General features: G+C 38.0%; 1 protein-coding gene and 1 pseudogene across 1 annotated transcript; one reads left to right on the forward strand and one right to left on the reverse strand.

Moving 5' to 3' along the window:
- Positions 1–1,946: 1,946 nt before the first annotated feature.
- LOC133752969 (S-phase kinase-associated protein 1) lies at positions 1,947–2,778 on the reverse strand. The gene has a single exon (XM_062183287.1). The coding sequence runs from the start codon at positions 2,685–2,687 to the stop codon at positions 2,196–2,198; it is 492 nt and encodes a 163-aa protein (XP_062039271.1). The 5' UTR covers positions 2,688–2,778; the 3' UTR covers positions 1,947–2,195.
- Positions 2,686–20,921, forward strand: LOC133753712 (ADP-ribosylation factor-like protein 1; annotated as a pseudogene).
- The last annotated feature ends 3,741 nt before the right edge of the window (positions 20,922–24,662 follow it).

Here is a 24,662-nt window from a genome sequence, read left to right on the forward strand (position 1 = left end):
ATGAAATATTGAAGGAATCAAAGTACATGAGTACTATCCATAGCAGACATAATAGAATTCAAAGTAAAATAAACATTGGAAAGAATGTGCAATGATATATTATTTGATAAATTATAAATGGTTTATTACTGTGATCATAGTCTTAAGCAATACAATTTTAGTCATAAAGTGTTTATCATTTATCAAAGAAAATACACTTAATTAGACAATTTAAAATAAGAAGAAAGGTTAACTGAGGGAAGCAGAAAGAAACCAAAAATGTAACCTACCTAAAATTTCAGCAGAAAAATTGACCATACTTCTCTCAGAATTTCATGTCCCACAAAGAAATATTTTGCAAAAAAATGTATGCAACTGGAAGCCATTCCACTTAGTGAAATAAACAAACCAGTTCCAAGAAGACAAATACCATATGTTTTCCCTGAACTGTGGTAACTAATAGAGCACCTAAAATATAATGTATGAATGAAATTGGGATTTTAAGATCTGATAATTGTTTATAGCCCTTGTCTCTACTGTCCAGGAAAAGTATCTTTTTCTTCTTACTATTTGTTGAATTGTTTGCTTAGTGTAGGGTTAATCCTACTGAAAGTAGATCATTGTAAAAATTAAAAGAATGGAAAGGAATGAGGAGGGAGCATGGGATAGCAGATGGGAGGCAGGGTAGGGTGGGGATTATCACAATGCTCCAAAATCCATATATATAAAATACAGGAAATTGGTTCACCATAAATAAAATTTAAAAATAAAAAAGTTTTTTGGGGGCCGGCACTGTGGCGCACTAGGTTAATCCTCTGCTTGCAGCGCCGGCATCCCTTATGGGCTCCGGGTTCTAGTCCCGGTTGCTCCTCTTCCGGTCCAGCTCTCTGCTGTGGCCTGGGAAAGCAGTGGAGGATGGCCCAAGTGCTTGGGCCCCTGCACCCGCATGGGAGACCAGGAGGAAGCAACTGGCTCCTGGCTTCGGATCGACTCAGCGCCGGCCATGGCGGCCATTTGGGGAGTGAACCAGCAGGAGGAAGACCTTTCTCTCTGTCTCTCTCACTGTCTGTAACTCTGTCAAATAAATAAATAAATAAATCTTTTAAAAAAGTTTTTTAATACATGCATATTTTAAATGTTAATTATTTCACTTATTTGAAAGGTGGAGAGACAGAGAGATAGAGAGAGAAATACTTTCTGGTTCACTCCCCAAATGCCCAGAACAGCCTCTGCTGGGCCAGACTGAAGCCAGGCACCTGTAACTCAATACAGGTGTTGGGACCTGAACTCAGGCACTGTGATATGAGATATGGTATAGCAGGATTCATGTACAGAGACAAAATACCAAGGTCTTTTAACAGGAAGTAGTCTTTTATTATTTATGCTGGCATAAGGCCCAGGTGGAATTTCTTTTTTTTTTTTTTGGATTTTGCCACATATTTTAATATTAAAGGTTATTTTTGACATGCAAGTAGAGTCAACAGTGTCCCCCATATGGGGACAGTGATTATAAAAAGATGACATAACACATGAATTAAGTGTCTTTTTTAATTGAAAAGCTAACAAACTGTCTAGTTACATTTCTCCCCACCCCCAAAACCACAAACCAGGTAGTAACTGAGTCTTCTAGGCAATATACTCAAAGCTGAGAAGATTAAAAATAAGAACAAGTCCTCAGATCCAATTAAGGGAGCCCTGCTACACACAAGCTGATCAATGCCAGTGGTACTGACTGATCGTGCAGCTGAAAGACATCCTAATGGGCCCACTCAGAACGTTTGTGTCAAGTAGCCTCTTTCCAGTTTCCAACTCATGAATAAAGATAATATTTTTTTAATTCTATTTCAGAAAACTTTTTGGAAGTTGTTTTATTTACAATGCCAACTTTTAAAAGATCACTCAATTTAACTGGACAATAAACCAGGCAGCAATCACTCTAAAAGAAGAGAGGAAGCCCTAAATGCCACTTTCTATCGAGAACCCACAGTTCAGTTTTATTCAGAGCAAAGTAAACAGGAACTTTCAATCATACTAGAAGAAACTCGGGTTTGGAATCTGTACTCAAACTACACATGCAGTGAGGACAATATTCTGCTAAAACAAATGATTTGCTGCTGCATTTGTCTACGTTTGCCTAATATTAACAATTATAAACAGAGCAGTGCAACTAGTATTTGGAACAATCCTTACAGTGTTACAGTGTCAGGCACAACGTTTCACTTCTCTTCACACCACTGGTTCTCTTTGCGTACCTGGGCTTCTTCTTCTTCAGTAAAGTCATTCTTAATGTTGAAGGTCTTGCGAATCTCCTCAGGAGTCTTCCCCTTGATCATATTGGCAACAGTCTTGCACGTAACGTCCAGCAAACCTTTGATGTCTAAGTAGTTTGCAGCCAGAATAAGCTCAAAAAGTGTTCCTTGGTCAACTTTCAGAAATTCCTGGTCCCAAACAGGGATATCATCCGTTCGCTTTTCCTTGTTCTCATCGTCTTCAGGAGGAGGAGGATCATCCTTGTGGTGAGTGCACCACTGAATGACCTTTTTTAATATTGCTGCATTAACATTTGGTAGAGGAACCGGGTCATCATCTCCTTCATCATCCATCCCCAAATCTTCCAACATGGTCTTGATAGTCACAGACTGTTTGGCAATTTCTACATCAACTTCAAAAATCTCTCCATCAGAACTCTGCAACTTTATTGAAGGCATGGTGTTCGGCTTTGAGGAGCCGGCGGGCCGGAGGCTGACGAGAGAGGGGCGGCGTCAACGCAAGGAGAAGAGAAAGGCGGACGCAAGGCCACTCCAGGTGGAATTTCTTACCCAAAATCCTGAGCCCAGAACAAAGAGGCATATTTCCTTATATGTGGTTTTAGCATATTTGTCTCCCTTAAAAGGTTACATGAATACATTTGATTGGATATTCTAATGCTACATGGTGGCCACAGGTGTTGATAAAATACTGTGCACATGTATATAGTTACTGATGATGTTTTTTCTGCTATCTGGCAAAGTTTAACATCATTGCTCTGTATTAGCAAGCAGAACCTGAAATGGTTACATAGGAACAGATAGTAACTATGGTGGAAGCATTCATAGGAAAATAGATAGCAACCACATTTCATTCCCAGGACAGATTTATCCCCTTTTCTTCTTCTGACCTTGGGAAGGCATCTACCACAACTTTAATCATGTCAGCTCAAAACAAGTTTAATTAAAAGACAAAGGCCTCTACCACAATGGGTGTTCAAAATGGTATCTTAACTATTTCATCAAATGACTGCCCTGCATAGTTATCTCATAATATGTATTTTCCATGAACTTTTGAAGCCCCCACAGATCTCCTGTATGCACGTGCATGTCTATGTGTAATTTGTGTGTATGTAGGTCATATATACATATATGTAAGTGTGTGGGCATACACATCTAGTGGGTAAACACTATACACACATACACACAACACAAATATATACACACATAGATTTTTTCAAACATTTATACAACATATTTAAATTCACCACATATTGAACCATATATTACAAGAGATGCAAAGTATATGGCAAAGAAAATTTCAAATTTAGTCAAAAAGATTTTTTTATATTAAAAAAGTCTACCTTCTATGTACTTCAGAATTAGGGAATTAATGTCAGTGAATATAGCAAATGAATATATCAAAACCTGTGTGTCATGGTTTGTTTATTTGTTTTAGCTAGGGGGAGGTTGCATGGTTTTTCATTCTATTGTTCTTTGAAAATTACATGCATATTATATATACACTTTCATTTATAGTTCACAATAGTTTAGAGTAAATGGAAGTCAAAGAGGCCAAAAAATAACTAAGAATAACATTGGACTTCTTTGATATAGATAGTTTCATTAAGAAATTTTCTGTTATATAACATATATTGTATCAGCATTTCGTTACTGTATTAACCAGCTTCTCATAATTTAAATGAAATACCTGAGGAAACTAATTTATAGAGAGAAAAGGTGTATTTGTAAAGCAGTTTTGAAGGCTCATGTCCAAATTCAGATAAATCTCACTGATTGACTTCCAGTTACAGTGTTCTTTGCTGCCAGTGTCCCAAGGCAGCCAAGCATCGCATGGCAAGAGATAGGGAATGTATGCAGAGGAAAGATCATACTGCAAGCTAAGAAACTGAAATAATAGTTATGCCCACAGTCATGCTGTTATAACAAAACTTTCAAGAGAATTAACTTTGAAGATATGCACTCAAGGACCTCTTACTATGCCCACTTCTAAGATCCCCAAATTGGATTGAATTTCCACATTCTTAATTTAATGTCTTGCATGAGTTTGAGTACCTAAAGTTCTTCCTCTTGTCCCTATCTCGTAAAGATTTCACCCCTCCCAATAGTACCACCCTGAGGACCAAGTCTTTAACACATGAGTCTTTGGGGGGCATTTAACATTAAAACCATAGCATAAATCATTTTATTTGTATACATTGTTATTGACTCCATTAGAAAATTATACACAACTTTTTAAACATTTTCATACAGAGATTTTCTCCCCTTGATCCTAACACATGCATATTGTGAATTTATTTTGTAGCTTACAACGTTGCTTGCTTATATGGATTTTGAGAAATGGTGACTCTTACATATTGCTAGTGGGAATACTAATAAGTAAAGTCAATGTGCAAAACAACATGAAGTCTCCTCAAAAAGTTAAAAATAGAATTAGCTCATAATCCAGCATTCCCATTAATGGTAAATATTCAAAGGGAATTTGATAAATATACCAAAGAGAATAGTGCCAAGACTTGAAACCAGCCACTGTTATATGGGAGCCAGGTTTCCCAAAGAGCCTCTTAACCTCTATGTCAAAGACCTGCTCCAGCCCCCCCCTACCCAGCATCACTTATTGAGGACACATTTTACTTCAGCATTGCAAGTAAGTTGCATTATCATAATGACTATCTTAAAATTTCCAAGTTTTATGTTTGAAAGATTGTGATTACATTTACCGATTTCATATTTAATGCTAGTGATCTTGAATAGAACTGAGATCCAGATAGGATGTTTACTTAAATGTTTATCATAGTTTTTCTCTGCCAATACTGTCAAAAGTTATAAATGAATTTGCTGTCTAAGCATACACAACATGATTTAATTTTCTATAGTAATTTCAAACCAAAAACTAATCCTATTCACCAACCTGAAAAGCAAAATAAAAATGGTTACTGTGGTGAAATGGGAAGGCCATGCCAAGATGGCCACTGACAATGGAGCCTGCCTGGCAACAGGCTGGGATTTGATGGCTTCAGAAACTGCCTGGCAACAGGGTGTGATTGGTTAGGGCATAGACCATCCCTTGACCAGATTGGCTGCCTTGGCTATATAAGCTGCTGTAGCAACTGAACTAAATGAGTCTGCAGGCTGCTTGCCTCAAGCCTGCTTTCACCTGACTCCCAGGGTCTGTGTGGTGACTCTGTGCCTCTTGCCCCCACCACGCTCCTCCTCTCAGGAAAGAATCCACAGCAACAGGTTACAAACAAGAAAATATGAAGTTACAGTGTGAAAAAAGGACAATTATAAATCAAGTCAATCATATATAGATACTTTGTGATATATTATTAACAGATTTTCATTTTTAAAGAGACTCTTATTTTATTTAAGATTATTATACTTTGATGCACAGTTACAGCTTCATTGAATCTATAATTAAGTGGTTGACTATTGTGGAACTGACTTGTTGTGAGAATTCCAAAGACACAATTTGATTTTATTTTCACTGATATTTTTAAGTTTCCTTTGTGTTTTTTTGGCTTTACTCTTACCATTTTTGAACAACTCCCTTGACATTAAATTCTTTGAGTTTTTTTTTTAACTTTTATTTAATGAATATAAATTTCCAAAGTACAGCTTATGGATTACAATGGCTTTCCCCCCCAATAACTTCCCTCCTACCCGCAACCCTCCCCTTTCCCGCTCCCTCTCCCCTTCCATTCACATCAAGATTCATTTTCAATTCTCTTTATATACAGATCAGTTTAGTATATAGTAAGTAAGGATTTCAACAGTTTGCACCCACATACCAACATAAAATGAAAAATACTGTTGGAGTACTGGTTACAGCATTAAATCACAATGTACAGCACATTAAAGACAGAGATCCTACATGATATTTTTAAAAATTAATTAATTTTCTATGCCATTTCCAATTTACCACCATTTTTTTTCATTTTCAATTTTCTTTATATACAGAAGATCAATTCAGTATATACTAAGTAAAGATTTTATCAGTTTGCACCCACACAGAAACACAAGGTGTAAAAATACTGTTTTAGTACTAGTTACAGCATCACTTCACATCAGACAACATATTAAGGACAGATCCCACATGAGAAGAAAGTACACAGTGACTCCTGTTGCTGACTTAACAATTTGACACTCTTGTTTATGGCGTCAGTAATCTCCCTAGACTCTAGTCATGAGTTGCCAAGGCTATGGAAGCCTTTAGGGTTCACCGACTTTGATCTTATTCCGATAGGGTCATAGTCAAAGTGGAAGTTCTCTCCTCCCTTCAGAGAAAGGTACCTCCTTCTTTGATGGCCCCGTTCTTTCCACTGGGATCTCACTTGCACAGATCTTTCATTTAGGTCTTCTTTTTTTTTTTCATAGAGTGTCTTGGTTTTCCATGCCTACAATACTCTCATGGGCTCTTGAGCCAGATCCGACTGGCTTAAGGGCTGATTCTGAGGCCAGAGTGTTATTTAGGACATCTGCCATTCTATGAGTCTGCTGTGTATCCCGCTTCCCATGTTAGATCGTTCTCTCCCTTTTTGATTCTATCAGTTAGTATTAGCAGACACTAGTCTTGTTTGTGTGATCCCTTTGACTCTTAGACCTATCAGAGTCATCAATTGTGAATTGAAATTGATCACTTGGACTAGTGAGATGGCATTGGTACATGCCACCTTGATGGGATTGTATTGGAATCCCCTGGCACATTTCTTTTTTCTTTTCTTTCTTTTTTTTTTTTTTTTTGAGAGGCAGAGTGGATAGTGAGAAAGAGAGACAGAGAGAAAGGTCTTCCTTTTTGCCGTTGGTTCACCCTTCAATGGCCACTGCAGTCGGCGCATCTCGCTGATCCGAAGCCAGGAGCCAGGTGCTTCTCCTGGTCTCCCATGCGGGTGCAGGGCCCAAGGACTTGGGCCATCCTCCACTGTACTCCCGGGCCATAGCACAGAGCTGGCCTGGAAGATGGGCAACCGGGATATAATCTGGTGCCCCAACCTGGACAAGAACCCGGTGTGCCAGCGCCGCAAGGCAGAGGATTAGCCTGTTAAGCCACGGCGCCGGCCCCCCTGGCACATTTCTAACTCCACCATTTGGGGCAAGTCCGATTGAGCATGTCCCAAATTGTACATCTCCTCCTTCTCTTTTTCCCATTCTTATATTTAACAGGGATCACTTTTCAGTTAAAATGTAAACACCTAAGAATAATTGTGTGTTAATTACAGAGTTAAACCACTAGTACTAGAACAACAACAACAATAACAACAAAAATACTAAAAAGGATAAAGTATTACATTGTACATCTAGGGTCAGGACAAGAGCTGATCAGGACATTGTTTCTTATAGTGTCAATTTCACTTCAACTAGTTTCCCCTTTGGTGCTCAGTTAGTTGTCACGGATCAGCGAAAACAAATGATATTTGTCTCTTTGGGACTGGCTTAATTCACTCAGCATAATGTTTTCCAGATTCTTCCATCTTGTTGCAAATGACCAGGTTTCATTGCTTTTGACTGCTGTATAGTATTCTATTGAGTACATGTCCCATAATTTCTTTATCCAGTCTACTGTTGATGGGCATTTGGGTTGGTTCCAGGTCTTAGCTATTGTGAATTGAGATGCAATAAACATTAATGTGCAGACTGCTTTTTTGTTTGCCAAATTAATTTCCTTTAGGTAAATTCCAAGGAGTGGGATGGCTGGGTTGAATGGTAGGGTTATATTCAGGTTTCTGAGGAATCTCCAGACTGATTTCCATAGTGGCTTAACCAGTTTGCATTCCCATCAACAGTGGGTTAGTGTCCCTTTCCCCCCACATCCTCTCCAGCATCTATTGTTGGTAGATTTGTGAATGTGAGCCATCCTAACCAGGGTTGAGGTGAAACCTCATTGTGATTTTGATTTGCATTTCTCTGATTGCTAGTGATCTTGAACATTTTTTCATGTGCCTATTGGCCATTTGGATTTCCTCTTTTGAAAAATGTCTATTGAGTTCCTTGGCCCATCTCTTAATTGGGTTGTTTGTTTTGTTGTTGTGGATTTTCTTGATTTCTTTGTAGATTCTTGTTATCAACCCTTTATCTGTAGCATAGTTTGCAAATATTTTTTTCTCATTCTGTCGGTTGCCTATTCACTTTCCTGACTGTTTCTTTTGAAGTACAGAAACGTCTCAATTTGATGCAATCCCAAATGTTAATTTTGGTTTTGGTTGCCTGTGCTTCTGGGGTCTTTTCCAAGAAGTCTTTGCTTGTACCTATATCTTGCAGGGCTTCTCCAATGCTCTCTAGTAATTTGATGGTTTCAGGTCATAGATTTAAGTCTTTAATCCATGTTGAGTGAATTTTTGTGTAAGGTGAAAGGTAGGGATCTTGGTTCATGGTTCTGCACGTGGAAATCCAATTTTCCCAGCACCATTTATTGAATAGACTGTTCTTATTCCAAGGATTGGTTTTGGATCTTTGATCAAATATAAGTTGGCTGTAGATGTTTGGATTGATTTGTGGTGTTTCTTGAGATTTTTCAAGCCTAAATTAATAACTGACAAAATATGATTCTCTCTATAAAAGAACAGGCAGATTTTTTTAAAAATTTCTTTGCAGTTTCATTGTTTTCCTTTTCTAAGTGCATCTAACTTCCTAGAACCAGTCTCTTAGTGACAAGTGAGAAACAATTTCAATACCAAATAATCTCAAACAATCCTAGGCTCTCTCTCCTGGTATCTTCCACTCTACTGTAATAGTTTTGTGAAAGAATAGGTACCCAGGATGATATAACATTTTACTTCTCTATTTTTGGAAATATAGTATACTAGTGAAATAGACGTATCATTTTTTTTCTCTTTTCTTCACTTCAAAATGAGTTGCAACTGTGATTCATTGCAATCTCTAGCAAAGTAAAATGTGTTAGAAAATATATTCTTTTCCATTATAAATGCTACAGCTCTGGACACACTGATTGCTTAGAGAAGGTCATTATCTCATTTTTCCTTCATCCACTTTCTGGTACTTCACTGCTTAGGAGCCCATGGAAGAAATAATCTGAGTTTTTTTTTTTTTTTTTTTTTTTTAAACAGAGTTTTAGTAGATCCATCTGGATAATGGCATGGTAACAGTGGGCAGTAAAAAGTAGCCCCGCAACTATCATTAGGATTTATTCTTCTTGCAGTTGAGATTTCATCAGATTTCACAGAGGAGGAAAATGGAATTCAGCTTTCTTGTCAGATACATCTCAAATAAAGCCCTTACAATGTGGGTATTTTGAAGGAAAAAAGAATTGGGGGAAAATGATAAAATGATATATATTCTTTGGAAAGATGCCCAGGAGAAAAATTGTTGAGTAGTTGTATGCGGTGACTCTTCCTCTTTACCCTCTTTACCGTCACTGCTGGAGAATTAGAATTAGAATTAGGCAGGTTGCCCGCAGCTTGCCTTGGCTGAAGAGGGGAAGTGCACCACCCACCACTCAGCCTTCCGCGAACCCCGGGGGACAATCAGGCGTGGTGGAGAGCCCAGTCCCAGTCGAAGTATGATCTCAATTTATTGCCAACATTTTGTCTTTTTGTTAAGAGCCATCCTAATGGTTTTGAGGTGATATCTCATTGTGGTTTTGATTTACAATTCTCTGATGCTTCCTAAAGATATTTGTGCTACCATGTAGATTGCAGCATTATTCATGATAACCAAGATATGGAAACAGCATATATGTCAATGAGCTAATGGATAAACTGATAAACATATACAATGGAATATTATTCAGCCTTAAAATAGGAATGAGATTCTGCCATTTGCCACAACATGATTGATCCAAATGGAAATTATTCTAAATGATATAAATGAGAGACAGAAAGACATAGATACCAATGTTGCATACTCTCACTTATTTGTGGAATCTATTAAAAAGTATATATATATATATATATATATATATATAGAGAGAGAGAGAGAGAGAGAACAAAACAGCAGTTATGAGAGGCCGGGAACAGGGAACAGGGATAGAAAGTATAAAATAGAGGCCGGTGCCGTGGCTCAACAGGCTAATCCTCCGCCTTGCAGCGCCGGCACACCAGGTTCTAGTCCTGGTCGGGGCACCGATTCTGTCCTGGTTGCCCCTCTTCCAGGCCAGCTCTCTGCTGTGGCCAAGGAGTGCAGTTGAGGATGGTCCAAGTGCTTGGGCCCTGCACCCCATGGGAGACCAGGAGAAGCAACTGGCTCCTGCCATTGGATCAGCGCGGTGCGCCGGCCATAGCGCGTCAGCCGCAGCGGCCATTGGAGGGTGAACCAACGGCAAAAAGGAAGACCTTTCTCTCTGTCTCTCTCTCTCACTGTCCACTCTGCCTGTCAAAAAATAAAAAAAAGAAAGTATAGAATAGATACATAGGATAAACAAATCCTGCAATCTAATGTACAACATGAGGACTAAAAGTAACAAAATTGTACTTTAAGTGGAATTCATGCTAAATGAATAAATTTCAGCTGTTGTTTCCACAAAAACAAGTACAAATATGGTTAACTGAGTGAGATGATGGATGTTAGTTTGCTTCATTATAGTAACTCTTTTTCTAACTATGTGTATCACATAACATCATGTAATATACACAAAATACACAATAAAATCATTTAAATTTAGATATAATTTTAAGGCTTAATATTTCTTTTTAAAGATTTTATTTGTATTTATTTGAAAGGCACAGTTATAGAGAAAGGAAGAGACAGAGAGAGAGACAGAGTGAGAAATATTCCACCCCCTGGTTATAAACAGATAGTAAATTGGAGAGATGGATTCTTTTAAAAAAATTTATTTATTTGAAAGAATTATAGAGAAGGAGAACGCACCCCCCCCACACACACAGACACACACACATACACGCAAGCACACACAAAAAGAGAGAGAGAGAGAGAAATCTTCCATGTTCTAGTTCGCTCCCCTGATAGCCACAATGGTTGGGGCTGGGCCAGGTTGAATCCAGGAGCCAGGAGCTTCATCCAGGTCTCCCACATGAGTGCAGTGGCCCAAGAGCTTGGGCCATCTTCTGCTGCCTTCCCAAATGCATTAGCAGGGAGCTGGATCAGAAGTGGAGCAGCCATGATGCAAACCAGTGCCTATATAGGATGTCAGCATCATAGGTGGTTGATTTACTTGCTATGCCACAACACTGGCCAGTGAGGCTTAGTATTTGCACAGGAAAGCTTTGAAGACATTTTAAGAATTTCAAAATTTAATAGACATAAAAATTATAAATATTTATGGGGTACTATGTGATGTTTCAATGCATATGTAATGTCCAATGAGGTTTAACATATGTGTCTCATCAAACATTTGACACTTATTTTTGGTGAAAACATCCACAATACTATCTTCTATTTTTTTAAATATTAAAATGTATTATAAATTAGCCTTATCTACAGTCACACTGGAGTGCAACAGAACCCCAGAATTTCTTACTGCTTTCTAGCTATCACTTAGTATCTGTTAATCAACTTCTCCCCATTTCTTCCTCTCCACTTCTCTCCTTAGCTTCTGGTAACCTCCATTATACTTTTGCCTTCTATGAGATCATCTATTTTTTTTAGACTCCGCATATGAGTGGGAATATGTGATACTTCTGTTTCTGTGTTTGGTTTATTTCACTTTACATAAGACTTCTGTTTCATTTATGTGGTTGCAAATGACAAGATTTCATCATTTTAATGGCTGGGTGGTATTCAATTGTGTTATATATGCCATGCATTCTTTATCTGTTCATCAATGGATGGGCTCTTAGATTGTTTTCATTTCTTGGCTATTATGAATAGTACAGAGGGCACTTATTTTAATGATATTTGAAGAATACACTTAATGTTCTGAATATTTTTTCTCAGATCTCTGTTTTTTCTTAGAAGCTTTTAAATTTAAACAAACTGCAAGTATTGTTTTTATGTGCTAACCCAGAGTTTGACTCTCCTTTACAACAATTGCGACAAATTGGGACATAAACTTCTGGTCTTACCTCTCTAAATTACGTACTTAAAAGTTTCTTTTCACATTAAACCAAAATCTTTCTTCTTGTGACTTTCAGCATAGTTCCAAATTCACAACCCAGAATTCAAAAAAAATATAAATCGATCATTACAATGCCTTAATAAGAGCCTGTTCAGTATCCTATATGATATCATTATGGAGAAAAATATTTTACTGAATGTCATAATCACACTACTACAACTTTTTATTTTGAGATAATTGTAGTATAATATGCAGCCTTAAGAAATTGCTCAGAGTGGTGCTATTTAGATTTGACCTAGATTCACCCAGTGGTAACATCTTGCATAAATGTAGTACAATGTCACAGTCAGGAATCTACTGATAGTATCCACCAGCCTTACACAGATTTCACCAATTTCACACATAATCATATACTCAATGTTTTGTGTTTGTGTGCATATTTTATTGTTCCTTACAAGATAGGGTAGGGAGGAATTGTACATTCTTCCAAGCTCTTATAGATTTGTAGTTAGGACTGATTCCTTTAACAGACAGATGAAGAAGAACCAAGCAAGTTTATTAATGTTTGCAGTGAACATCATGTGGGAGAAACCTTAGTGAAGGGTAACTGAAGGCAGTCACCTAGAGCTCTTGTTTATACAACATCTACTACAAAGAACAATACATTTGTAGAGAAATGACAGTACAGAGAAAAAGTTTTAAGTTTTCAAAGAGGGAAACTAAGAGAAGCCAAGAATATTAGAAGGAATTAATAGAATAAGATTTATTTGCAGATTCTTCTGGTACCCATCTCTGGGCTAATAAAAAATGCCTTTATTAAAGGAAAATGTATACCCTGATTTTAGTCAGAAAAGCAGAAGATCGAGAATTCATCCTCATTTGCTAACTTCATAATTACCATTAGCTCAAAAATAATGTCTGTGGGGCCAGTGTTGTGGCAGGTAAAACCGCCGCCTGTAACACTGGCATCGCATATGGTTACAGGTTCGATTCCTGGCTACTCCACTTCAGATCCAGCTCTCCACTGTGTCCGGGGAAAGCAGTGGAAGATGGCCCAAGTCCTTGGGCCCCTGCATCCATATGGAAGACCTAGATGAAGCTCCTGGCTCTGGGCTTTGGCTTGACCCAGCCCCAGACATTGCAGCCATCAGGGGAGTGAATCAGAAGATTGATGATCTGTGTGTGTGTGTTTGTGTGTGTGTGTGTATGTTTCTTCCTCTCTCTCTCTAGCTCTTTCAAATAAATAAATCTTTCTAAGCAAAAGCACTCATCGCTATCATTTAATATCTGATTGTAACCTTGGCTACCTCACTTCTCACTACCATCTCCGGGAATCACTAACATATTTTCTATTTACCTTTGTCATGTAAAATATTTTATAAATGGATTAATATATTACATCTCATTTTGAGATTGTTTTTCACTTTACACAATGCCACTTAAATTAATTTAAGTCAATATGTGTATCAATATATACTTCCTTTTTTTTTTTTTTGACAGGCAGAGTGGACAGTGACAGAGACAGAGAGAAAGGCCTTCCTTTTCCGTTGGTTCACCCCCCAGTGGCCGCTTTCAATGCAATTGAAAGGAAGTATCAGGCCAGCGCTGTGGCTCAATAGGCTAATCCTCCACCTGCAGCGCCAGCACACCGGGTTCTAGTCCTGGTCGAGGCGCCAGATTCTGTCCTGGTTGCTCCTTTTCCAGTCCAGCTCTCTGCTGTGGCCCGGAAAGGCAATGGAGGATGGCCCAAGTGCTTGGGCCGCATGGGAAACCAGGAGAAGCACCTGGCTCCTGGCTTCTGATCGTCACAGTGCATCGGCCATAGCGGCCATTAGGGGGTGAACCAACAGAAGGAAGACCTTTCTCTCTGTCTCTCTCTCTCTCACTGTCCACTCTGCCTGTCAAAAAAAAAAAAAACTCCATTGGGGTTTAATTTATGTATAATAAAATGCATACAGGATATACAGTGTGATAAGTTTTGAAATATCTGTAAATCAAGGGGACTATCACCAACACAAAAATAGTAGACCCATTCACTGTACTCAAAAGTTTTTTTGTACTCCTTTGTAATCCTTCCTTCATGTCTGGCCTAGTCTAATATCACATACTCAAATACCGATATGTTTTGTGATACTACAAGTTATCATGCATTTTCTAACACTTTATAGGACTGCAGCCATGTAGTATATATTGCTTTTTGTCAATTTTTTTCACTTCAAAATTATTTTGATATTCTTCAATTGTGTGTATGGTTCATTTGTCTTTGTAGAATTTTTTAATTTGTTAGTCAAAATTTGAGGTGTTTTACACTTTGAATTTTAAAGGAAAGCTGCTATGAATATTTATGGACAAGTCATTTGTAGATATATGTTTTTATTTCTATCTAATAAATAATGGAGTGGAATCACTGGGTAAAATCTTAAGTGTACATTTTATTCTTTAACGAATTATTTTACAAAGTAATTATACTGTGTTGCACATCATTCAGCAACATATAAGAGTTCCAGTAGCTCTACATCCTTAGAAACATTTGCTACAAGGTCTATGTTGTGGTGTAGCTGGTAAAGCTACAGCCTGTGATGCCAACATCCTATATAGGCGCCAGTTTGAGACCCAGGTGCTCCAGTTCCAATCTAGCTCTCTGCTCATGTGCCTGGGAAAGCAGCGAAAGATGGCACAAATGCACCCATGGAAGCACCTGAGTCCTGGCTTTGGCTTGGCCTATTCTGGGTTGTTACAGCCATTTGAGGAGTGAACCAATGGAAGGAAGACCTCTTCCTTCTTTCTGTCTTTTCCTCTCTCTGTGTAACTTTGATTTTCAAATAAATAAATAAATAAATAATCTTTACTGAAATATTGCTGTGCCAGTCCTTTCCATCTTAGTCATTTACACAGGTATGTAGCAGTATCTCATTGTGGTTTTGATTTGCAGTTCCATAGTGAAAAATGATGTTGAGAAGTTTTTCACGTGCTTGCCTTTGGAGAAATTTTACACATATGCGTAGTTCCTTTATTCTTTCCAGAGTATTGTTTTTGGATGAGGAGAAATAAATTTAATTGATCCATTTAAATCAATTACTTATTTGAAAGGTAGAGTTACAGAGAGGGGGACACACACACACACACACAAATCTTCTATCCACTGGTTCACTCTGCAGATGGCCAAGCCGAAGCCAGGGGCCAGAAGCTTCTTATGGGTCTTCCACACGGATGGCAGGACTAAGCACTTGGGACATCTTTTGCTGCTTTTTGCTGCAATGAAATGGATGAGAAGTGGAAGAGTTGGGATATAATCCGGCACACATATGGAATCCCGGCATTACAGATGGCAGCCCAAGCCACTATGCCACAATGACAGCCTCAGTGAAGCCAACTTTTTTTTAGTTTAATTTCTTATGGATTTCTTTCATGGTGTGCTTTTGGTGTTGAAATAATATTTCCTCCAAATCAAGATTGCATAGAATTTCTCCTAAAGTTTAAAATCTTAGGTTTTACACTTGTATCTGTGAATAATTTTGAGACATTTACTTTTAAATATGGTACCGTGATTCATTTTTATTTTTGCATGTAGAGAACTAATTACAATGATGGAATTTACTTCAAAGAGCAAACTCACTGCAATGCCTTGGAAGATTTGTAGAAAATCAGTTAACCACATGTTTTCCTGGGCTTTCTCTTCTGTTTCATTGATCTATGTGTCTGTTGTTACACAAATATCACACTGTGTAATAAACCTGGAAAACAGGTGGCTTAAGTATTCCAACATCGTTTTACTTTGAAAAAGTTATTTTGTTTATTCTGGGTCCTTTCAATTTCCATATGGATTTTACAACAAGTAAAATGCACGATGAACCCCCCAGCAAGCTAATCATCTGCATTCGTTTTAATTGTTTACTTTTTTCTCACCATAGGTTGCAGTTTCTGGTTAGGTGGTAAATAACGTGTGTCCTTGTGTGTGCACGTTGCATGTATAATTTGATCTTCCTCCCTGGAACACAGATAAGCTATTTTGAAACATTTGATTCTTCCTAGGCAAACTTCTGAGATTTGTTACACAAGATCAGAGCAGCCTTTAATCCAGGGCTAAGTTTTTCCCTACACTAGGAGGATACTCTGACTGCTTTTCCCAGTGCCTTGTGAACTGTGAAACTCTCTTCTCTGGTTAGTGGGAACACGGATCCTTTTCAGTCCTGTCAGTCTGGAGTTGTTCCCTCTTCAGCAACATAATGTACTTTCCTCACATGCACATGGTGATCAGTATTAAACTGACAACTTCAGAAGACAGTCCAGTGACTGCAAAGTGTTTTCTGTGAAGCCCCCCCCCCCCGCCCCCGCGCCTTTCTATTATTCTACCATATGAACTCCAGTGCCCTTGGCATCCCTGGACTCTTGGCTCTGCGTTCTAAACTCAATGAGACTGTCACGTTCCACTTATGTCTTTTTTCCCTATGCCTTGGACTGCAAACTAACCTCATGTGGTTAGCTGGCATGATCTTTGGCCTCATCTTATTTTTTTTTCCTTGCACAGTGATCAAGCTGTTTCAGACAGGCAGAGCTATACAGTCCGTAAGCGAAACTGACATCTTGAGATCTGCTTATTGTTTATAGACCTTGTCTATATTCCTGAGAAACAGTGGTTTTTCTGCTTCCTGCTTGTTGGATTCTTTATTTACTGGAGTATTAAGCTTGTCACTATAAAGTAAATGGAAAGTATGTCATCGCAAAAATTAAAAGAAAAACAAGAAAGCAAGGAAGAGAGAGGGAGGGAAGTATCATGTTTTTAGAAATTATATGTATGAAATACATGAAAACTGTTCCCTTTATATAAGTAGCTAAGTAAATAAGTAAATAAAAAATTTAAAAAGATATTAAAAAAGGAAGTCTTTGCTTGAATAATGATTTCACCATTCATGTACTGTTAAACTTTGGGCTAGGTATTAAATCTTACAAAGCCTCAGTTTCTTCAGTGAAATATAAGTAAAATTTACTATTAATTCATAAGGTTGTTTTAATATTTCTATCAACTATACATTATTCGTGAAACATAATAACATATTACTATTATGGTATATCATTTGCAAAAAAAGAAATAAGTTATTATTATAAGCAATTTGGGACATAATATAACACCATATACAGTTATTTAAAGAAAAGAATAAGCAGATGAGTAAATAATATACATTATAGCCTACCTGATGATGATGATGTCTTTGTTTATTTGAGGACCTTGGGCCATTGTAGATGGTCTAAGCTAATAATGTGATCTATGCTGGTCAACTTGGGTCATGTGTATCATCTGGGTCTTTGGAGGAATTTGGAAGATAAAGTTGGTCATGCAGGTGGTTAGTGAAGTATATGTGACTGGCTCCAGAAAAGTGCCGAGAATACGAGGCTTGGGTGAGCTTTCTTGTGTGGGACTGTTTTATTCTAAGAGGAGTAAGCATTGTCTGCATGACCCTATTGGAAGAAGACAATTGGAGATCCTACTTGGAACTCTCTTGGACTCTGTGCTATGGGCATTGTCCGTTGTTGGTTTTAATCCATATTCTCTCAATTAGAGCAAAACTCAGCCCTGAGTAAAACAGCTTTTCTGAGTTTTATAAGCCCAGCTTACAAATTATTAAACCTGAAGTCCGTCTTGGGTACCTTGATAATTATAAGATACATTTGTTGAAAGTTCAGTGATAAAATAGGTGGTCAATTTTTTCTTTACCTTTGCATCAATTTATTTTAACTATTTCACTGTCTTAACTACTATATTTATATTATTCATGGATATGGTAATTATAAGTTTAAACATTTGCTTTAAAATATTTTGTCTCTTCTAGAAATTTGGCATTTCTTTATACATTTTAGAATCAGTCCTTTATTTTCTCCCCAAAATCCTGCTGATATTATTGATGGGGTTATGATAAAGCTATAGACTAAGAAAGACTTGGAAAGAACTGATATATTAAACATGTAGAAATTTATAATTCATGACAATAAATAAATAAATAACATACATTAAATCAGTTACTTTCAAACACTAAGCCTAGTGTTACTCTAGGGACTGGCTATATGGAAATTCAGAAAACCCACTGATCATTGCCTATATAAAGCTAATGTTGTAATCAAGTGACATGAAATATTGAATAACTATGTGATATTGCATTATGGTAAGTTCAATGAAGAAAACGTTTTCGTTTTGGGATAGAGAATAATTGTTGGGTTCTAATTTTTATGTTATTTTCTATCTGTGGAAGTTACATTTAAAGTGATATGTAATGAAACAGGATTATTGGCCGGCGCCGCGGCTCACTAGGCTAATCCTACGCCTTGCGACGCCGGCACACCGGGTTCTAGCCCTGGTCAGGGCACCGATCATGTCCCGGTTGCCCCTCTTCCAGGCCAGCTCTCTGCTGTGGCCAGGGAGTGCAGTGGAGGATGGTCCAAGTGCTTGGGCCCTGCACCCCATGGGAGACCAGGAGAAGCACCTGGCTCCTGCCATCGGATCAGCGTGGTGCGCCGGCCGCAGCGTGCCTACCTGCGGCGGCCATTGGAGGGTGAACCAACGGCAAAAGGAAGACCTTTCTCTCTGTCTCTTTCTCACTGTCCACTCTGCCTGTCAAAAATAAAAAAAAATAAAATAAAAAAAAAAGAAACAGGATTATTAAGGCAAAAGAAAGTATAAGAGAGATTGTGAAAAAAAGCATTCTCACTGAGGGAGAAATTACGACAAGGAATATTCAGAAAGATTTACTCCTAAGCTCAATTTCTATCCCCTTCTCAGGTAATGTAATATGCAGTTAATATGTAGTAGGCCCTGTCCATTTAATTTTGGTAACAATGTAAGGAAGTACTATTACTGACTCCTTTGTAAAACTGGCAGAGAATTAGAAAGGTTCTATTTGCCAATATACAAGATGTATCATCTAATACTTAGAAAAGGAACTCTTACATTACTCAGTGGCTTAGTGTGCTATTATTATAGAAGAAACAGCAGGCATTCAGATCCAATGTCAAAGTCCGTCATGTCTTACCTTGTATGTGTCCTAGTTATCAAAAATCCATTCTATTGCAGTACAGAAGATTCAAAAGAAAAAAACTCACTGTCGTGTAAACACTCCAGGTAGTTAGGACACTTCTGATAGTAGGTGCAGACTTTGTTCCACTCCATGAGTCCATGAGTTTCCAGAGATACTTACTTGCTCTGCAAATCTCTAATTATAACAGAACTGCCATAGTCAAAATATATAGCATTTGTCTTTCTGTTTTTATGACTATGGAATTGACTTAGTAATATAGTTTGTGTTACAAAATATAATTTACAGTTTTTAAGAAACATGATGACTCAACTTCTAATAGATTAAGTAATAATAATTACAGGCTTTATCTGGATGCCAGCAGTGATCATGGGTTTTTAGGATTCGAGATTAATGATTTATCTAGTATAACAATTAAGATTTTTACTTGAGCCATTATCTGTTAGCTTCCAGGGTACATAATAGAAGGAAACTGGAATTGAGAGTAGAGCTGGGACTTGAATCCACATGCTGTGATATGGGTTGCTGGCATCCAAGCAGTGTCAGAACTAGTATACCAATATCTTATCTCTCGTCTACCTTTTTTTAAAGAAAGTGACTCTGGTTCTGTAAGACACAGAGAATAATGAAGAGTGAGGAGGTTCTTAAGACAGGAAAGTCTTTTTGGAGATGGTTTCAGGTACTACTGATCTGAAATAGTGCAGTGAGTAACAATGCAAATGGAAATGAAGCAATAGACACAGCCAACTGAGTGGGCACAGTGATCTTTGAGTTTTGTGGTTTTTTGTTTCTTTTTTGCTGATCCGCTATTTTATTTCTCCTATAAAATTTATTTGAATTCCATAGAAGTCAAAATTGTTTTTCTCCCCTTCAGGTTGAGAATTAATTTGCAAAGAATGTGATCAATAAGAGTCCCACGAGGAAGTTCCTGGTACACCATGCTTGCATGCAAAACACTGGTACAGCAAGCCAAGGACAAGTTGAGCAGAGATGGCAGCGCTGAGGCTAGTATAGGAGTTGCTGCTAAAGCCAGGGCCTGTCTCTAATGATCAGTGAGGCAGACAAGCAGTTCATCATGGCTGCTTTTTCTCAAGTATTTTTTCCAGTCCCTTTGGAACTTGGGAAATGAAGATTTTCATTTGGGGCCTACATGAAGCAGAAAAAAAAAAAAAAACCCACAATTTTGTACAGATTACAAGTTGGATAAGTCATTACCACTATTCATATAATCAGATTTAATGTAGAGACAGTGACATACTAAAACCTTAAATTCTAAGTCTGGGATTTAGGAGGACTGACAAGTATCAAGCCATACTTAATATGTTACTAGTCAACCACAGATGCAGTTATCTATGTAGTGGACTATTGTTACTGAGAAATTTCCAAATCAGAGTTAGTTGCTATGTTGGATGAAGATGAGCTGAGAAAAGCCATTTTAGTGACGTTTGCAAATAAGCAGGACATGGAACAGGTTGTGACTCCCTTGGAGATGGTGAATTCACTTGGGTTACTTGCCTTAAAGATCAAAAGTGGAAAATATTCAAAATGTCAGCAACCAAAGGCACTGGCATTGATGAGGCCACAGAATGCTTAGCTGAAACGTTAAACAGCAGACACAAATCCATTCAAGATAGGTCCTCTGAAAGAAAGATGACTTCACCTATCTCTGGAAATAGTTAAGTGTGCATCACAGTATTGAATGTTTTAACTATATGATTGTTGGCACACCCTGAACTGACTTCAATGTGTGTAACAAAAATAAAAATAAGTATTTGATTGGAAGAGTAACTCAACTGAATCACGTGAAGTTCTGTATAATGTAAAATATCATTTTCTTGCTTTCATGTATTAAGATATATATTCTAGGGGACAACATTGTGGCTCAGTGGATTAAAGCTTCAGCCTGCTGCACTGCCATCGCATATGGGTACCAGTCTGAGTCCTGCCTGCTCCAATTACATTCCAGCTCCTTGTTAATGTGCCTGGGAAAACAATGAAAACATTTTTAAACTAGCTCTTGGGCCCCTGAAGTGACAAGGGAGACCTGGAAGAAGCTCCTGGCTCCTGGCTTCAGCCTGGCTCATCCTGGCTGTTACTGCCATTTGGGGAGTGAATAAGCAGAAGGAAGATTCTCTCTCTCTCTCTCTCTCTCTCTCTCTCTCTCTGTCTCTCTCTCTCTCTCTCTTTCTAACTGTACCTTTCAAATAAACAAATAAATCTAAAAAAACAGATATGTATTCTATTTGTATGGAATTCTTCAGTTGCAGTCCTATTGAATACATTCGTGTATTTTTGAATTAGTGGTTGTAGCTTGTTTGTATAAGCACTTACAAATAAACTCAGGTCAGATTTTTCCCCCTTAAAATGATTTAAGTCAACCCAAAGATAATAGAGTAGGCTTGGGACATAGTGTGTATTATAGTCCTCATTTTATTAACTGACACCTTGAAGCTGTTTAGTTGAAAAGCTTTTGGTTATAGGCATGAATACTATTTTGTTGGTGGACTTATCTGTAATTGTCATAGTACTTTATAGTTGTTAGAAAATTTTACCCACATGACTCTTGTGCATTTTCACAACAACGCTGGGAGATGGGTGGGATGGCTTGTATTGTCTTCATTGTATGAATGTGGATGCAGATTTTTATAGGTTGGCTTGTTCAAAGACATCAGGTAATGAGGTGGGAATAAACCTTTAATTAAGACTTTTGGGTCAGAAACTTTTGTCATAAATTGTAGTATATAGTATATATGCCAACATTGACAAAACAATCTACTTCTTAAATAAAATTATGCTAGTCACAGTAGGTTCAAAACAATGTCTAGATTACTTGTCCATATTAGTAGAAGTAATTAATGAAATAGTAAAAACAATCATAAATAGCTAATATTCAATGGAATTCACACATTAAAGAAGAAAATTCATATTAAAGGAAATTTTAAATATATATATATATATATATATATATATAGTAAGAAGCACTTTAAAAGGTACCTTTAATTTCGTTCCCTTTACTTGTAATCAGACATGCAAATTTGGTTAAAAGTCAAAATCTTACTGATTCTACAGGGAGAAATTAAACATTCTTGGTTTTAAAAATTAGAGTTTCTGGGGTTGGCATTGTGGTACAGCAGGTTAAGCCACTGCCTCCAATGCTAGCATCCCATATGAGTGCTGGTTTCAAGTCCTGGCTGCTCTGCTTTTGATCCAGCTCCCTACTGAGTGCCTGGGAAAGCAACAGAAACCTGCCACACATGTGGGAGACCTGGATAAAGCTCCTGGCTTCAGCCTGGCCCAGCCAGGGACACTGGGGCCATGTGGGGGTGAACTAGTGGATGGAGGCTCTCTCTCTCTTTCTTTCTATTTCTTGGTCTCTCCCTTGCTGTCTGTAATTTTATCTTTCAAATACATATTTTTTTAAATTAGGCCCTCAGCTAGGCTGTAAAGTTAGAAAACAATTTATGTGTCAAAGAACTTTTCAAACTACCAAGACCACACCAACGTCAGGTACAGTGTGACAAGAGTAAGTTGGGGAAGGTTTTTTTTCTTTTATTTAAATACGTTGGACAAAGAGCACTTCAAAAATTAGATGCTGATCAAAAGAGTGTAGTAGCATTATGCCCCTCAAGTCTCAGGAACACTAGTGGTTCATTTCCTGGCTCTCACTGTCCTTGCAGATGGGTCATTTGCAGCTCAAATGAAAACTGCTCTCCCTTTTCAGCTGTGGGACTCTAAGAAAAGTCTCCTTGCCCAATCCCCAGCACCTGTTCCTGATTTGGTCTTTTTTTTGGAAAGCTGCTTCCTCTGGGCACTAGAATTTCCAATGCAACTAATATTATTCTTGATGGCAGAGGCTATATTTTTCACATTATGTCATCAGTACCCAGGGCATTTCAGGATCTGTTCTCAGTTGACATGATAGGGTATGTATTTGTCAAGCTAGAAAAGTAGTACCCCTGCGATTTATATTTGAGTTCCCTTCTGATCAGTGGTACAGGCTAGGCCATGCTAGATCAAGAAAACAAGTTCACTTATACCCTGAGGAGCTAGGCTTGACCCAAAGGAGCCACTCTCTAGCAATTCAGGATCACTGAAAAACACAAGTATGGGGTAGTAAGGACATGGCAGGCAGATGGTCTCCAGCAGGCACATGGCCCTTGCTCTCTCTAATTGTGAGGGCATGCAGTTGTCCCAGAGGTCAGGGTTTGGCTGATCCTGATCCCTCTGGTTTGTCACAAATCATTGGATGGAATAGAGTGTATATTTACTTAATAGGGCTTAACTTATTAAGATTTTGTCCAGTGGAAAACAGCTGCATGTCTATGCTACCAGGATTTGAATGTTGATATTTAACAAACGAAATCTGATTATTGTTTTGTGAGAAGCCTGACAATGGGAGAAGCAGCAAATTTGATACTAGAACATAAATCCTAGGTTCCGAGGCCCACCCTTCACCTTCTTTTCTGTAAAATAAGACATGGATAAATGATGCCAAAGGTTTTCTTGAGCTCTAATGTTTTATATCTCTGGTACTTGTACTGTGTCATGTGATTATGCTGGGGGAGGGTGTGTTGAAGGTGACAGAATTGTTATCTGAATACCTGAGGTCAGGGACTATCTTTTTTTTTTTTTAACAGAGAGAGAGAGGTTTTCCATCCAATGGTTCACTCCCCAATTGGCTGCAACAGCTGGAGCTGCGCCGATCTGAAGCCAGGAGCCAGGAGCTTCTTCCTGGTCTCCCAAGTGGGTGTAGGTGCCCAAGGCCTTGGGCCATCTTCTACTGCTTTCCCAGGCCATAGCAGAGAGCTGGATCGGAAGTGGAGCAGCCAGGACTAGAACTGGCGCCCTTATGGGATGCGGGCGCTTCAGGCTTCAGGCCAGGGCGTTAACCCGCTGTGCCATAGTGTCGGCCCTGGGGACCATCTTACTTACCATTATTATTACCTAATCTACTAGGGACCATATTATTTAACATTAGTATCCCCTGGAATCTAATGTGGTATACCTGGCACAAGGTAGACACTCAATAAATACTGAATAAAAACAAACAAAAAGAATATGACCAGTAAAATGGTGATCTTAGAAATCCCAGCATATCATCCTCTCCACAAAATGTAAAGAACAGTAACATGAATTTAAGCCATAGACTGCAAATGTGGCCTTTTCTAACTTTTTTCAAGAATAAAATATTCAGAAATGTGATGACAATCAGTATATATAACATAATTCTTTGTATTAGAATATGTTAAATATTCTTAAAAATATCTGTTTTTTCTTTGAAGTGATTTTTATTGTTTGTAATAGCCTAGAGACAGCTTAAATATCATTAATCTAAGTAAAAAGGTTTCAATCCTCTTAATTGAAAGCCTATATCCCTACTTTCCAGGGATATAGAAATGACCAAGGAACCTTTTAAGCCAA

This window comes from Lepus europaeus, chromosome X (genome assembly GCF_033115175.1).
Source record: "Lepus europaeus isolate LE1 chromosome X, mLepTim1.pri, whole genome shotgun sequence".
Classification (NCBI taxonomy): domain Eukaryota; kingdom Metazoa; phylum Chordata; class Mammalia; order Lagomorpha; family Leporidae; genus Lepus; species Lepus europaeus.

Coding starts and splice junctions, on each gene's coding strand:
- LOC133752969 (XM_062183287.1), bottom strand. CDS start 2,687: ATGCCTTCAATAAAGTTGCAGAGTTCTGATGGAGAGATTTTTGAAGTT.